The sequence below is a fragment of the Epinephelus lanceolatus genome, chromosome 17 (assembly GCF_041903045.1).
Source record: "Epinephelus lanceolatus isolate andai-2023 chromosome 17, ASM4190304v1, whole genome shotgun sequence".
NCBI classification, from domain to species: Eukaryota; Metazoa; Chordata; class Actinopteri; order Perciformes; family Serranidae; genus Epinephelus; species Epinephelus lanceolatus.
The window spans coordinates 21,235,833-21,251,663 of NC_135750.1; the positions used below are offsets into that span (position 1 = coordinate 21,235,833).

General features: G+C 43.3%; 1 protein-coding gene across 2 annotated transcripts in view; it reads right to left on the reverse strand.

Annotated features, from left to right (window-relative positions):
• tet1 (tet methylcytosine dioxygenase 1) overlaps positions 1–13,400 on the reverse strand; it is a 38,825-nt gene extending 25,425 nt beyond the window's left edge. The window contains exons 1-2 of one of the 2 annotated variants that reach the window (XM_033614072.2): positions 13,057–13,400; positions 10,128–12,468 (exon numbers count right to left, since the gene is read on the reverse strand). In XM_033614072.2, coding sequence (XP_033469963.2) covers positions 10,128–12,284 — 2,157 coding nt within the window. In that variant the 5' untranslated portion in view covers positions 12,285–12,468; positions 13,057–13,400. Of the gene's footprint in view, positions 1–10,127; positions 12,469–12,640; positions 12,858–13,056 lie in introns of those variants that run through there. The other variant, XM_078160979.1, reaches the window with a different exon arrangement.
• Between the last annotated feature and the right edge of the window lie 2,431 nt (positions 13,401–15,831).

The window sequence follows — 15,831 nt, forward strand, 5'->3', positions numbered from 1 at the left end:
TGCACACATACACACACACACTGACCCAAATACACACACAAACACTATGGAGGCAGAGCGGCATGGGGCCCCCAGATCCTCTCACAATGAGACAGGAAAAGGCTTACTTAAGTTTGCGCTAGTCCAACATGCTGAGTCGGCATGTTGGCCATATGACTGCACGTGTGTGTGCCTGCACTCACACATAGAAATATGTGTGTGCAGACAGTGCATGCAACGGTGTATTTAAAGAGACTGCACATACTGTAACACTGAGAAGGTAATGAATGACGAACAAAGAGAAAAATGGACAAGACAAAGGGATAAACAAGCACATGAGTTAATTACACTCATTACAACTCATTAGATGGTGTTCTGCGGCAAAGAAAAAATGACAGAACGAAGCAGGAAGATAAGAGTTTTTATCCTCCTCAGGTGACAAACTATACACTAAGTCAGGCAGGTCAGGTTGATGCATGAGTAAGCTCTGGTTTCTCCAGAAGGAGGCCATTGTGTGCCCTTGGTTGGATTTGAGTGGCATTTCTTTTGGGGGGCAAAGTGAGGATTTCTTTTCACCCAAAGAAACCAAGTGGCACGACTTCAAAGCTTATCCAGGGACTTAGAGCCTTACAACAGTCAGGACACGGCACAAACTCACAGATGCAAAGAACCTGAGAGGGCTCAGGAGTGGAGCATTAGTGGTATCAAAGTTTAACTCTACAAATATCTTGCTGAGTAGTCACCATTAGAGGCACTAAAATACGTGTTTAAACAACTCTTTGTATTGTTAAAGATACAGAATCACTGCTGAGCTGCTATCTCAGTGTAAATTAAAGCAAACTGAGTGGAATCCACCTTCATTATATCACTGTCTCTGAGTCTTCAGCCTGTCACAGCCTCGGCCATACATCTGCTCTGATGTATAGTGGGCTGGGGCCAAATAACTGAGCCCCAAATCACATAAAACAGACATTTCCCCTTGTCCAAGAAGCCTTTTTCTGGGCCACTACCCAAGCCCTGCAGCTATTACAGATAACTACCTCACAGGGTTGTTTTAAATTTAATTGGCTTGGACCAGGTTAACAGAAAATATAAAGCAGCCCTAATCAGAGGCAAGCTCATGTAATAAAATGTGTGTCTGTGCAGAGGAAGAGGGGGAAGTCAGAGGAGAGAGTGGGCTAAAACACAACGCAATCTGCTTGGTCATAATGAGTTGGCTCTGTTAAAATGTTGGCAGTGTCTCTGACATTTCACGAAACCTTCCTCGCTACCTCGGCCCCCTTCTGTCCCACACATTTACGTAATGTGAAGGCAAAAAAAAAAAGAAAGTGTGGATGTGCATCTGTCCTTCAGCTCATTGCCAGATTGCCCACATGCATATGTGGGAGAACCTGCACTCATTTTTGTGAAAGGAGAGTGACACACCAAAGCTCTGTCATGGTTTAGAGAATAAGTTGAAAGAATTTAACAGCACTGCTGACAAATTTTTACAAGGTCTTTTACGTTCCAGGAAGTCAGCTGTTTCATTTCACTTCAGTACTATATCAACTTGAAGAGACTTGAAACTTGTTGGAGATTGATAATGCATCAGTGAACATCATGTTCATGTAAATAATTGTAGATTGCAGCATGTTGACCATGCACACTCAAATCAATCTGTACTTGTAATGTATACATGTCTTTCTGTTAAGATCTATGGTTTTATACTCATTCATTCATTCACCTTCTAACTGCTTCATCCTCTTGAGGGTTGCGGGGGGCGAGAGGCAGGGTACGCCCTGGACAGGTTGCCAGACTATCGCAGGGCTGACATGTAGAGACAGACAACCATTCACGGACAATTTAGAGTTATCAATTAACCTAGTCCCCAATCTGCATGTCTTTGGACTGTGGGAGGAAGCCAGAGTGCCCAGAGAGAACCCACGCTGACACAGGGAGACCATGTAAACTCCTCACAGAAGGGCTCCCACACCCGGGATCAAACTGGCAACCCTCTTGCTGTGAGGCGACAGTGCTAACCACCACACCACCGTGCCGCCCATGGTTTTATACTTTTTATGTCAATTAAAAGACATGATCTCTGGATACATGAACTGTATTGCACACCATTACCTCCACCACTGAGGTTATGTTTATGTTTGTGTATGTTTGTTTGTCAGCAGGATCATTACCTCCGCCGAGGAGGTTATGTTTATGTTTGTATATGTTTAATTTGTTTGTGTGTTGGCAGGATTAAGGTAAACCACAGACCGACTTCCATGAAACTTGGGCCAAGGAAGAACCCATTAAATTCTGGAGCAGATCCAAATGACAGGGTGGATACAAAGGTTATTTTCACTTTCGTAAACATGGCTAGATTGAGCATTTGGCCTTGGCGGGGGTCTGTGCTCTCCGAGTGCCCTTCTAGTTTTCAGTAATACCCCTTTTACACCAAAATTAGCACGGAAAAACCCGCAGGAAATAGTTGATAGACTCCTTTCCCACTGTCAGTGAACTAGAAGCATGTATACGGCTCTGCAGCATACCTTTCTGTTTTTATCTACTAGTGTTCCGACACCACAGACAGGCCGTAAAAAAGGTTAGTAAACAGTAGAAAGCAGTATGGAGGTTAGTTTAAATTAAAAAAAAAAAAAAAAAAAAAGGTTACTGCTTTTTCTACCCCTAACTTATTCAGTCTCCCTTTCAAACTCGGTGTAGGCTACTTTGGAAGGATGTCTGAGCGCCGTGTGGGCAGTGACGGATGGTATTTTGTGTTGGTGCGTCATTGCATCCCACCAGTAAATGGGCTAAAATTAGGACATTCAAGCGGGTGTTGTATTTTTTCCATCACTACCAATCGGAGCCAGAGTCCCTAAATATCAGTGACTACTGCAGAGTCATTTGACCCGGGTGTGAATGCCGATTGTAACCTTTCCCATTACATATAAAGCCAGATGTTAGCAGGTGTTAGTGGGTTTTTTGTGAAGTGGGGGCTTAACAGTGCTTCTATTGAATAGAGATTAATTTATCTGAATTGTCAAACTGTATTATTAGATTATTTTTTTGGTCTTTTTACCTTTATTGATAGTACAGACAAAGAGTGACAGAACAGGGAGGAGACAAGAGAGAGAGAGAGAGAGAGAGAGATGGGAAATCATGCAACAAAGGGATCCAGGTTGGAATTGAATGTGGGCTGCTGCGGTAAGGACACAGCTTTGTACATTGTACGCACGCTCTAAATACTGAGGTGTCCCATGAGCCTGTGTATTATCAAATTCTTCCTCCCAATACAGTTTGAGAAACTTGAAAACATTTTTACAGTGCAACCCAGTAGGGATATGTATCATTCCACCAGATTCTTAAAAACACACAGCCCTATAACACAGTGCCACAACATATATTGTGCGTTACAAATATATAAATAGTGCATAAAGAGCATCTCAAACAGAATATGGCTGATGTTATTTCCCTCACAATAATAAAAACAAGCTTAATTTGTAATCACAGTTTATTAGCAATAAAAACAAGTGTAATTACGTCACTGAATAGTTTGATTAACAGGGTTACCACAGGCAACTTTACCATGTTTAAGGCATTCATCCCTTGCAGACAGCCACAGCTTGCTGCTGACCCACTATGAGCAGGACAATCTGAGTAGTTTAACCTAATTACCTGGATACAGGTTACTGAGTTCACAGTCTTAAACCCACAGTGTATGTCTTCTGGTTATCTCCACTAATCCTCCTTACGACCCTGAGAATACTCCATCAGACAACCGTGGTGGGTCAAAGGTCAGCACTAGACAATGAGGTCGCCATGACAACCGTCGGTGCTCCACTTGTGTGTGTGTGTGTGTGTGTGTGTGTGTGAGAGACAGAGAGAGAGGGGTAAGAGGAGCTCAGACCTGACAGGAGCGTCTGCTGGGACAAATCACTCTCACTTTATATTAAACTGGCTCCATCTGAGAACAATGAGGGGGTTTTACTGCACGATGTCCTGAGCTACGAGCTGTATAAAAAAAACATGCACACACACATACAGCCATGTGCATAAACATCACGCCTTTGACGCAAAAAATATAGGTAAGAATCCCCCACATGCACACAGATGCACACAGTTTTGAATATCTGTTACAAAGCAAACAGTCACCGCTGGGCGCTGCCGGCTGCCTGTCCTCCCTACCAGAGTGCTGTCTGAGGGAAGTGTTTTCCTGATACACGTGTTATCTCAGCTGGCAGCAGAAAAAAGAGGAGCAGAAGTGCAGGAGATAAATTAGTTTGCAGGAGGAGCTGGGCACTGAGCTGGCAGGCTGACTGGAAACATGCAGGCTACTATTTGTTAAAAGTATAGTGTCCACCTGCAGCTGTATTGTGCTGAACTGAAAGCTCCCTTTGCCGTGTAATTATGGTGCACCTCAAACTAACCCAAAGTGTAATTCACCAGGCACACGGTCTTGATAAATGCAGTGACAGAAGAAGACACAAGCATTCACAGATAATAGGTATAGGCCTCCAATCTCTGAGTGTTGTCTTACGTATTTGTCTAAGGCGAGTCAAATATAGGGCTCTACTGAAGAGTTTAAAGCTCGGAAGCTGCAGATAAAAATTAGGCTTCACTAATATTATAAGTATTATACTAACTTTAGAATAGGATCCAATGGTGGCTGTTTTCCCATTCTTGTGATCCAAACATTTCCAATAACTCAGTTGTGAAGTCTTAAAGTCAAAAATTATTTAAAAAAAGAAGTTGTTAGATTTAATCATGTCCAAAATTCATATTTTTAGCTAATGAAATATTCTGCTTCAATCACACTTTGCTGACATTCAACCTTTCAAAAACATTTCACAATGGCAGAAAAACTGTTTGCTTTTTGGGCTTGCAGAACACAAAGGGAGGCCCTTGCCTGTGTCAATGGGGCGGTCTAGCACAATAAATTACATTTATTCATTAATACACAACATTGATTTAATTAAAAAAAAAGACTAATTTAATCAATTGAATCACTTTAATATCCACATTGAGAACTTTATTTGAGGACTTTTTTTTATTCTTTTACGGTGATGATATCATAAGATATGACGACAGACATTTGAAGCTTCATTTGGAAACCTCAAAAGCTTCGAAAAACAACAAAAGACATTCGGTACAGCCCCAGTGACATAAAGATATACTGGATAACTTCTTTTGGACAAAATGCAAAGCAAAGGTATTTGAAATGCCAAAATAGTAAAATATTTTGGAGATTTGTTTGGCAAAGAAAAGAGTTTCCTTAGAAGTCTGCATACGCATCAGGCATCACAGTGTAATGTGGGAAAAATGAACTAGGAGAAGGAAGACACATGGTGGTATTACATAGGGATGGGGGAGCATAGTATCACTGTAAGGGCCACTTCAGCGTACATTTATATTTGGTAAAGATGTCTATGTTGATGTAGGTTCTTAAGATATTAAAGTTTACACAACAGTTTCTGTATACTTTGAATAGTGTATGGAAGTGGACTGCTAAGGTTATGTTTATATTTGCTTTATTTACATGTAAGAATACAGGCACAACTTATTTACACCTGGTGTGGTGCTGCAGGGCAGTTTAGCGCTCATGACAAAAGGAAATTGTGGACAATGTTGTGTGTAAAAGACCACATGAAGTTGTGTTGTTTTAGACTGCAATAAGTTTTCGAATGTGTTATGTAGTGTCTAGGTGTATAATAATGGGTAATACAGAGAGAATTTATAGAAATAGGACATCAAGTTGGTAGTCGACCGTACAAGATGTTATTCTGGAAGGAGTATTGTGGATCTGCAGAAAAGGAACAGGTTCATGGGTTAAAACCAAAATACATTTGCAGACTAATTGGCCTAGGAACTTTGATATATCGAAACGGCCACTATAATTGTGACATTTGTGTGGCAATACTGTTTTAAAACTCGGACGCCAAGTATTGTTTATTTAACTGGGAATACAAATTAAACTTTTGGTAGCCTACTAGAATAATACAAATAATTTTCTTTCTTAGTCAACCCTAAACATTTTGCTACATTAAAAAAATACATTGAGAAAGTTGATCTTCAAAACTGATAAAACGTGCTGACAAATTTTTCCTTGAGGGGCATAATTTACAGTTGAAAAAACATAATAAATATCACAGTAATGTTGTAATATTGACAGAAGTGTTTTGATAATATTGCATCATAGGGCCTCTGATAATTCCCACCCCTAGTATTAAACACTGAAATGTTCAATACTTTATCAGCTGAATACAACAAAAACAATCAGAGCTGCAAAAATGCCAACATCATGCATCCCTTATTTATGAAAATCATTACGTATTCAAGAGCTTGTGCTAGTTAAGGTCAACAGAGCTGCCAGCATTGACTGACTGAGGGGCAACTGTTTACACTATGATGATGGCTGTGTGTTGTAATGGATTTTTTTGGTACTATTTTCCTGATTTGTTTATGTTAAACACATTAGTGATGAGTGCATACATCTCTCTTGTTAGCCCAAAAAAAAAAAAAAAACTGAGTCAGTTATGCAGCCTACAGCTCTAAACATGTCAGGACTGTTTCAGTCAAATTCGCTCTACAAATACTGGAGCGTTTGCACTCTATGAACTCCAGTATTTTGTTTCTGGTGTGTGCGTGCTGGCGTGTGTTTGAGTGTTCAGGGCCAGGTCAGGCAAGGCAGTGAGCCCCATCCTCACTGCCCAATACGAGGTGAGGCCACGAGGGGGCCATCAAGCCTGAGTGAAACCAGACATTTTTAAAAGGAAAGTGCAACCTCACTCTTTTTCTTACAAACACACAAACCATGGGCAGGTTTTATATTTTGTCTTCTTATAGATAAACCTTACACTGTTCAGTCTTTCTTGTGTGTGATTTTATGGGTATGTTCTGTAGACAATGTTTTATGGCAATGTAAAACCACAGCCACACCATAGCAGCTCAGTATGGTAAAAACCAGGAACAGAATCCACATGCCACTACATGAACTCCTCTTTGGCCTCTGCCCCTTTTTTCACAATCTCTTTGGAAGGGTGTGTGAGCTTGATCAGCAAGACTGGCCAGCAAGTATTAACGTATTACTCAGACTAAGTACATGTGGAGTACACCATCATGCACTCACACTAAAGTTACACATAAATACAAGACGGAGGTTAAGTTTCTCCCCCCTGTTCCCCATCTAAAAAGGATGGATTTGGAGATTTGACCTGTAGCTCATCATGATGACAGCTGTCCTGGCAGTGCCTGGTGCAGACTCCACCCCTGCAGTTCCACAGAATCAAACAAAAACCTGTTCTCAAATCACAAACACGGGCCTTCATATGTGTGTGCCAATGTGATGTCAGTTAAGAGAACTGGGCAAACAGCAGCTGGCTCTGTTGCTTGAACGAGAGTGGATCTGCAGTTGTCATTTTATCACCAGTGTCACTCAGTCCAGCGGCATGCATGTGCTACACAAGCATACTATTGTCCCAATCACATATACTGTCAGTGTGTATTTGACTCTGAGTCACACACACACTGACCTACATTTCAGGGTATTCCAAATAAAATGCTTATAATCTCTCCCTGGCCTGATCTTTCCCTCCTCGCCCCCCTCACACTTACATAGAAACAGTGCACAAAGGTCTTCACTACTAATACAGCAAGTGTTATATAATCAGCCCTAATCTGCTACTGCCATTGCTGTGACTCTGAGGGCTCTGCAAGTGCATGCACGCACGCTTGCAGACACAAGACTGCGCAGCCACATGGACCCTCACTCACAGTTGTTCACATAGAGCCCTCCCCCAGCCACATGGACACCACTGAACTATGTACGTGCTTATGAAGCTCTGGTAGCCAGCTGCTGTAAGGAACTCTTATTCCCACGTACCAAAATGATTGAGAGTAGCCCCCTGTCTCCTACATAGATATGTTAAAGGGGAAGCACTATAACCAGCAATGCTTTTTCGTGAACACCTCGGCAAAATAATTTTAACACTACTTTATAAAGTTGCATGTACAAACTAAGCAAAGGAGCCACATATGACATTCAGAGCATCCATCCATCCATTTTCTAACTGCTTATCCTCTTGAGGGTCGCGGGGGGGGCTGGAGCCTATCCCAGCTGACATTGGGTGAGAGGCAGGGTACACCCTGGACAGGTCGCCAGACGATCGCAGGCTGACATGTAGAGACAGACAGCCATTCACACTCACATTCACACTCACACCTACGGACAATTTAGAGTCACCAATTAACCTATCCCCAATCATGCATGTCTTTGGACTGTGGGAGGAAGCCGGAGTACCTGGAGAAAACCCACCCTGACTTGGGGAGAACATGCAAACTTCGCACAGAGGGGCTCCCACACCCGGGATCGAAACCAGGAACCCTGTTGCTGTGAGGCGACAGTGCTAAACACCACACCACCGTGCCGCCACATTCAGAGCATATCTACGTTTTCAAGTCTGAGCTGGGATTGCCTGCATGAGGCTCTCAACATGGAGGTGGCCAACTAATGATCCTAACAGCATGAACATTGCTAACAATGGTAACAGTGCTGACAGAGCTAATAGTTTTAACCTGGCAGGGAACCGAAGGGTGGGTGCTACATTTCCGTGATGGCATTGTCCCACCACCATGGATCTGGACGGCATTATCAGCAGTAATCACCGAACACCACAGTAAAGATAATGGTGATAAGCTAGCCCGACCGGCCATCACACAAAGACCAGAAATGCTCGGATTACAACGAGGTAGAAGTAGCATGACTTCATTCTCTGCTCAGAATGCTATTACCCCACTATATCTTTATATTGCAAATTGTCGCATAGAGCACTTTTAAGCCCATCTGACAACAGTGCACTAGGTCACTAGATGCTAGATTTCTTCACCAGCTACTTGCTTAATTGTTCTGTCTGCCACTTGGTGCTGGAGGGGTAAATTATAAATGTTTTGCAAGGCCTGTTTGCTGAAAACAGCTGCCTACTGTAGCTGGAATGTGGTTAAGTGAGGCAAGACTTAACCATACAGCATATAATGCAGAAACTAAAACAAGGAACAAACGTTGATTTGAGCAGCACAGGTGGGTATTAATTCTCAACTTCAACAGCATACGCACTCTTGTGACTATTGCAGCTTTAATAAAGATTTCAGAAACACAAAGGAACCAGTAAAACAGACACTTAAACCTGTAATAATCCAATATACGCTTTCTTTTAGCTTTGTCTTTGGTCTCCTCCAACTCCTGAGGAAAATACCAGGTCCTTTAGCTGCTACATGCTCCACAATGTTCACCAACTAGTTGCTAACTGTCTCTGGCTGATGTTTGGTGCTGAGTAAGTAGTGTGCAGTTTGTTTTTAGAGCTTTTTTCCCTGAGAAAAATGTCTCTATAGTGGGAGTTCATTGTCTTACTGGGTACTAAAATATGTGTTCACAATGCCATCCAGTGCCACTTTGCAAAAACATCCGCCTCAAATTGGCCTTAATTACATACCCATACTCATCCACACACACACAAGCATGCAAATACACACACAATCACCATGTGCTACTCATAATATTGCTTGCACCATAGATGGCACACACACACACACACACCCACACACACACACACACACTCACACAAACAGACACATACTCCAAGCACGTGCTGTGCTGCTGCCGGTCATGTGATAGCGCCTTCCCCTCCAACACCAAGCATCATCAACACCGAAGTTGTGCATGTATTCACACCTGATCTCTATTCTCTACACAGGCACATGCGCGCACACACACATGCACACACTTCCCCTTTTACCACTCGACACATTCCTCAACAATTAACAGGAAGACGCCACAATGTGTACAAAATCTGTTGAAACCAGGCGAAAAAAATGTGCAACACAATGTGAAAGTGAAACCGTCTGTTTCAACTGTTGGGCTAATTCAACTCTCGATCACTGCTGCTACCGGCGGGCAGCTGGGAAACCTCGGAGATCAAAAGCAATGCTGTCAAGACAGTAACAATTGCTCTTTTTTCAGTTGCTTCAGATCAGCTGTTTGTCGATGCGAAAAGACACTCCAGTGAATTCCCACTCGAATCATTGTCTAAATTTACTTACTTGTGAGACCTGACTGCAATAAAGCCCCTGTAGTGTGTTGCTATTAAATGTAATTACATGCAGTGAAATATAAGCCTCACCTGTGCAGCAGAGAGAGTGAGCACAGATGAAGGTCTTCTCCTCCTCAGTTCCACACACTTCCTCAGCTTACAGATCTGGTGGCCAGTCCTGCGGTTGAGGCAGCAACTGCACTGGCCACAGCTGATCTTCCTCAGGCATGGCTCACACGTCCCACACCTGCTCCGCTTCTTCCTCTCCCTCCTCTGTGGTTTCGGAGCGGTCCAGAAGGGCAAGCAGGCCCCCTCTGGTCCCCAAGATCCAGGTAGAACAGAGGGGCCGGGCTCTCCATACCCTGCCTCCGATTCGGTGTCAAAAGAAAAAGAGGAGCGAGTGCTTTCTGAGCTGCAGGAGAAGGTGAAGCTACTGTCCAGAGAGGGAGTGGAGATCTTTGGCACTGAGTCCGCCTCTGACACTGCTACTACAACGCCGTCCTCGCTGAGGTTTGGTTCACTCTCAGCTGCGAGGGCGTCTGTGCTCAACTGAGGAACAAGCAACAATGACAGCGAAGATGTCTCTATCTTGCTGTGGCGCTCCACAGGCTCTCGATTGGATTCACTATCTTTGGTCTGCGTCTCTGCTGGTGTGCAAGCTTGTTTCTCTCCCTGAGGAGGAGGGATCGCTGGACTTTGCAGTTGTTGTGGTTCCCCCTGGCTTGAATCCCTCAAGCTCCTGGTTTTGAAGAAGTCACTGCGGATAATAACTGGTGTGATTCTTTTTACTTGAACAGTCTGCACCGTCAGGGCATTTTCAGCAACAGCTGAGGACCCTGGGAATTGAGGTTTAGCACCATGAACGGTAAGTTGCATGTCCGTCTTACTCTGGCTCAGAACCTCGGGCTCGACTGCCTCTGAGGTGGAGGGGGCTTTGGTGGGATTTGAGGTAGCTGCGTTGGAGATTAATAGCACACTTGCAGGTGATTCTGACTGTGCTGTCAATCCACTGTTAGAGTGGGGTGGATCTGAAGGCTGAGAGGCCAGAGTGCTGGGGTGGGAGTCAGCCGGATTGATGGAGACATCATCCTCCTCTCCTCCCTCACAATTACCCAGCTTCTCAACGATCTCCTCCGTCTCTTCCACGGCCTCATTTTGCCTCTCATCTGTTTTCTCTGCCTCTAAACTCTCTCCTCTCTCATTATTTATCTCCTCTTTTCTCTCTGCGACAACTATCACTCTTTCATCTGTCCTATTTTCTTTCAAGTCCGACATGTTACCTTCCTCTTGAGGGACAGCATGCTCATCATCTTGCTCAACATCACTGGCAACATGATCAAGCTTATTTGCAAGGACAGATGAAGTGTCATTTCCCTGGCTACTGCCCTGCACCCCTGAGCCAATACTCGTTAGCACAGAGGTTCTATCTTTACTTCTGTCGCTGCAGTGCTTTAGCTGTCCGTCAACATCATCACACACCCCAGACACACACCTCAGGTCACCTTCACTGTTGTGACTGGCAGTGTTTTCGTCTTGCTGGGTTGTTGTGCTGTCACAGCTGCACTGCACACAGTCTTCCAGTATGTCGTTACACGGTGGTGAATCTGCTTTAAGAGGGCTGCCCTCTTTAGCATTGCTGACTCCTAAACCCTGATCTTTGATACTTGCATGAACTTCAAAATCAGTTTTAAGAGAAACTGGGTGTATTTCTTCTGCATCACAGGTGCCCAGGTTCTCAGTTGCATCCTTGATGCCGGCGCCTGAGGGTTGATTTCTCGTGTTTCCTTGCTGCAATGCTGCACGTGTGCCTGCACTCCCCCTGCTGTTTCTCCCCCCTCTGCAAGGTTTAGAAGGCTGGCAGGGAGTAATAGACACCTGTGTGCCCCGCAGGGACTTCCTTCGCTCTGGGGGGTCTTGTAACTCGCCACAGTGGTCAGGCGGATTGCTCAGCCGTCTAAACCTTGCAGATGCTGTTACATTTAGGGCATGGTTAACTCTGCCAGGGGACCTCCCGAGGGCCTGACTAGCAGGCGCACTAACCCCTCTATCACGGGTGTTTCGGCCTGACTGTGCCTGCGTCCTGGTTGTAGACCTTTTAGGCTCTGCAGGTGTTTTCTGGAGCCTCTCTGATGCTCTTCCTCTGGGTTTATTTGAGTTGCAGGTTTGCCTCTTGGTGCTGATCACCTTCTGGCCATTTTTCCTCTGAGCAGGTGTCTGTCTCCTGGTGGGTTTGGTAGTGGCAGGCATGGCTGAGGGTGTGGAGGGGAGGATTTCTGGCAGCCTGCATGGGAGCCAGGTGAATGTTTACCTTTTGCTCTGTGTGCAATTTCTTATTTTTTTTTTTTAAAAAAAATAAAACTTCCTCTTCTGTGTTTTATTCTTGCATTGCAAATTGTGATGCTGTCATTATCTTGTAAGTGCAGTGCATGACCTATGAAGATAAACAGGAAGAAAATCAAAATATAGTTTCAGCACCTTTAAATGTATTTTCTGAGTAAAGTTAAGACACACAAACACACTCAAAGATCTCAGGTGTAGTCTGATGATTGACAATATAGTGCATACAATAGTTAGGAAGCTGAATCTATGCAAATGTTCTTTACTTTGTCTGCTGGAAATGACACTTTTGCCCCGCCTGAAATATCTGCTGGGTCGAGCAAGTGCTGCAAGGTTGACGTCAAAAGAGAAAACACTTGTGCATGATACACTATTTTGAATTATGATATATATTGAGTAGAAAGATATAAAACAAATATAGCTCCAGGGCTGGCTAACACGGCTCAAACAGTTTAAAGGGCAGGCACGTTGAGGAGTGGGCTCCAGCCGGAGGTCGGATCCTGTTTTCGTCTCTCTGACTGGCGGAAGAGGGGGTTATTACCGTGTAAAAATGCCTTCAGCGTCCCTTTTTATTATTATTATTGCACTTGACCGCTGTCATTTAAAGCCCCGTGTAGATACAGGTTGTTTCGTCGCCCGTGTGGTTTTATTTACACGTTTACGACTGAAATGCTTTACATACCAGAGAGCGACAGTTGCACTGTCTGAACTGCTAATAATACTCCGCTCCAGCGAGACAGCTAGACCTTGTATTGGTTTTCCCTCCTCGGCAAATATAGACTGCTGGCAAGTTCAATCCTCTCTCGACGATGACACATGGACAACATGGTAAAAGCACCGACGTGGACGCACATCGAGCGGAATAGTTGGTTTTTCAGCGTGCACCGTGTCGTCTCTGCGGAGCACGACACCCGTTAAAATGTAAATCCCTCTTATGTCAATCCATTCAGGGCAGCCCCGCTCACTCTCCCTCCACCAGACGCAACCTACGGTCTCCGCTGGCCAAAAACTCGTCGTCGGCACTGAGGGGAAGAGTGGAGGAGAAAACCTGGAGTGGACCACAGCTGTCGTCTGTCCCAGTGCTCCCAGCACGGTGTGTTTCAGCAAGTGGGCGCAAGGGGGTGCTAAAAACGACTCTAACGGTCTACCATGGCAACACTGATAATTAATAAGTATATAAGATTTAGGGACAGAAATTGCATATAATAGCCATAACTATGTTTTCATTAGTTTATAATGACATGGAAATAAGAACTGTGTTGTTGCCTTAGAATGAGCTGTTTATCTACATACCGAGCAGATCCCCTTCCATGTAGTCAGCCATATTTGTTGATTCTACAGTAGCCCACAAAGGACAAACCAAACACTCAGTGCGTTTACATGGCTGTGTCCGAAATCATTCACTCTTTCAAGGTTCAAGGTTCAAGGTATCTTTATTATCCCTGAGGGACAATTTGTGTCACAGCCAGCAGTTAAAACAAAGACAGCAATTATCACAACAACTAAACAACCATAAAAGAATACACAAGCACATTTAGCTGATAGCAGCAGGGATAAATGTTTTTTTTAACCGATTTGTTCTGCATCGGGGGAAATTATATCTGCGCCCTGATGGTAGCAGCACGAAATTGTCCCTTAATTGGTGGCTTGGTCGTCCAAGATACATATAGTTTTTTTTCATGCACCTGACCTGATACAGGTCAGGGAGGTCGTTTAAGGGCGCTCCAGCAATTTTGCTGCACACCTTCACAATGCCTTGCAAGCAATTTTTTTTGTTTAAAAGAAAGTGACCTGTGCCAGCAGTTAAAAGAGAACGTAAGAACAGATTCAAGAAAACATTTTCATAAAAGTGGTGTCAACATTATAAGTGCGAAGCTTGTGATAAAAGTGCATGCGCTGATGTACTTTCTTACATACAACATCAACTTGGAGCTCAAAGCACAGCTTGCTATCAACAGTACTGAGGTATTTGTACTGCTGCACAAGTTCGACAGATTGTTTGTCCATCACCACAGGGGAGATGACTGAGGGAATTTTACTAAAATCAATACACATCTCCTTTTTTTGTGACATTGATATCTAAAAAGGATTATTTACACCACTGGATAAATATCACTCACAACAGGACCATGATCAGTGTCGTCACTGTGAAGGAGGGACACAGTGACGTTACTCCCTACTCACTATGTAGGGAGTTCTTTAGAGGATGACATATTGTGAGCTCATCTGAAATACTTTCCACACTACTCAGGTCATTTTCTTGGAGTAGTTAATTACATCATTGCTGTCACACTATTAAAACATGTTATAACATGTAATACTGACATGCTACACAATTTGCTAACATTAGCTAGCATTATTAGCCCTACTCTGTACAGTAACTGTGAAGCACTTGAGATCAGTTGTTGATTTATTTTCATCTCTTCATGAACTGACGACGACACAGTAAATTGACAGTTCATTACATGGCAAAAGAAAATTGATAAAACAACCTTAAACATGTCATTATAATTTAAACATGCACAGCAGGTTGTAATCGAGTCGCTCTCTCTCCCGGCATTCATCTCAGTACGTTGATCCGTTCCTTCGGCGCAATGCATGATGGGATATATTGCTTGGTTAGTGACCATTGGTTGTACACTACTTTTCACAGTGTATTGTGGGATACTTTGAGTCCACTATGTAGGGTATAATAATTTCCACCATACATTCGGCCAGCACTACAAAATGGCGAACACACTTTATAGTGGACTATAAAGTGAGTAGTGAGTGATTTGGGACAAAGACCATGACATTAGAGAAAATTGATGCATTGTGTTAGTCCAGGGGTTGGCAACCTTTACTATCAAAAGAGCCACTTTTGACCAAAATAATTAAAAAATAATCTGTCACCAGCTGCAACAAATATTTGAGCCTTATATGAAGGCAACACAGCCTATTAAGTCTAAATGAGCCAATCAACATTATTAATTGGTCTAAATAAGCATTCATTAATATATTTTACTTCAAGGTGGCCAAACTGCAGTGGGCTCATTAAGATTAGTTGGTACTTTAACTTTGCAGTGTTGATGGTAAAAGCAAACAAACTTGTCCACACCGCATTAAATACTTTTTTTTCCTCCATGACTTTTCCTTTATTGGATTTGGAATCCATAGCTTTCCTTGCGGAGACTCAAGACTAGCTAAAGCTATTGAGGTTTGGCAAAATTTCGAGGAAAAAGTGCCAGGCCATAGATGTATGACGCACACTGTAGATGATGAAATATTAAAATATTTTTGGTGTATAGACAGTTTCACAGTTGGATAATGTAAGAACTTCTTAAGGTTAATATTGATGATATATAAAAAAGCCACAGAGAGCCACTGGAGAGGGGCGAAAGACCCACATGTGGCTCTGGCGCTGCAGGTTCCCTACCCCTGTGTTAGTCCAACTAAAACCAGACTTTTAAAATACATG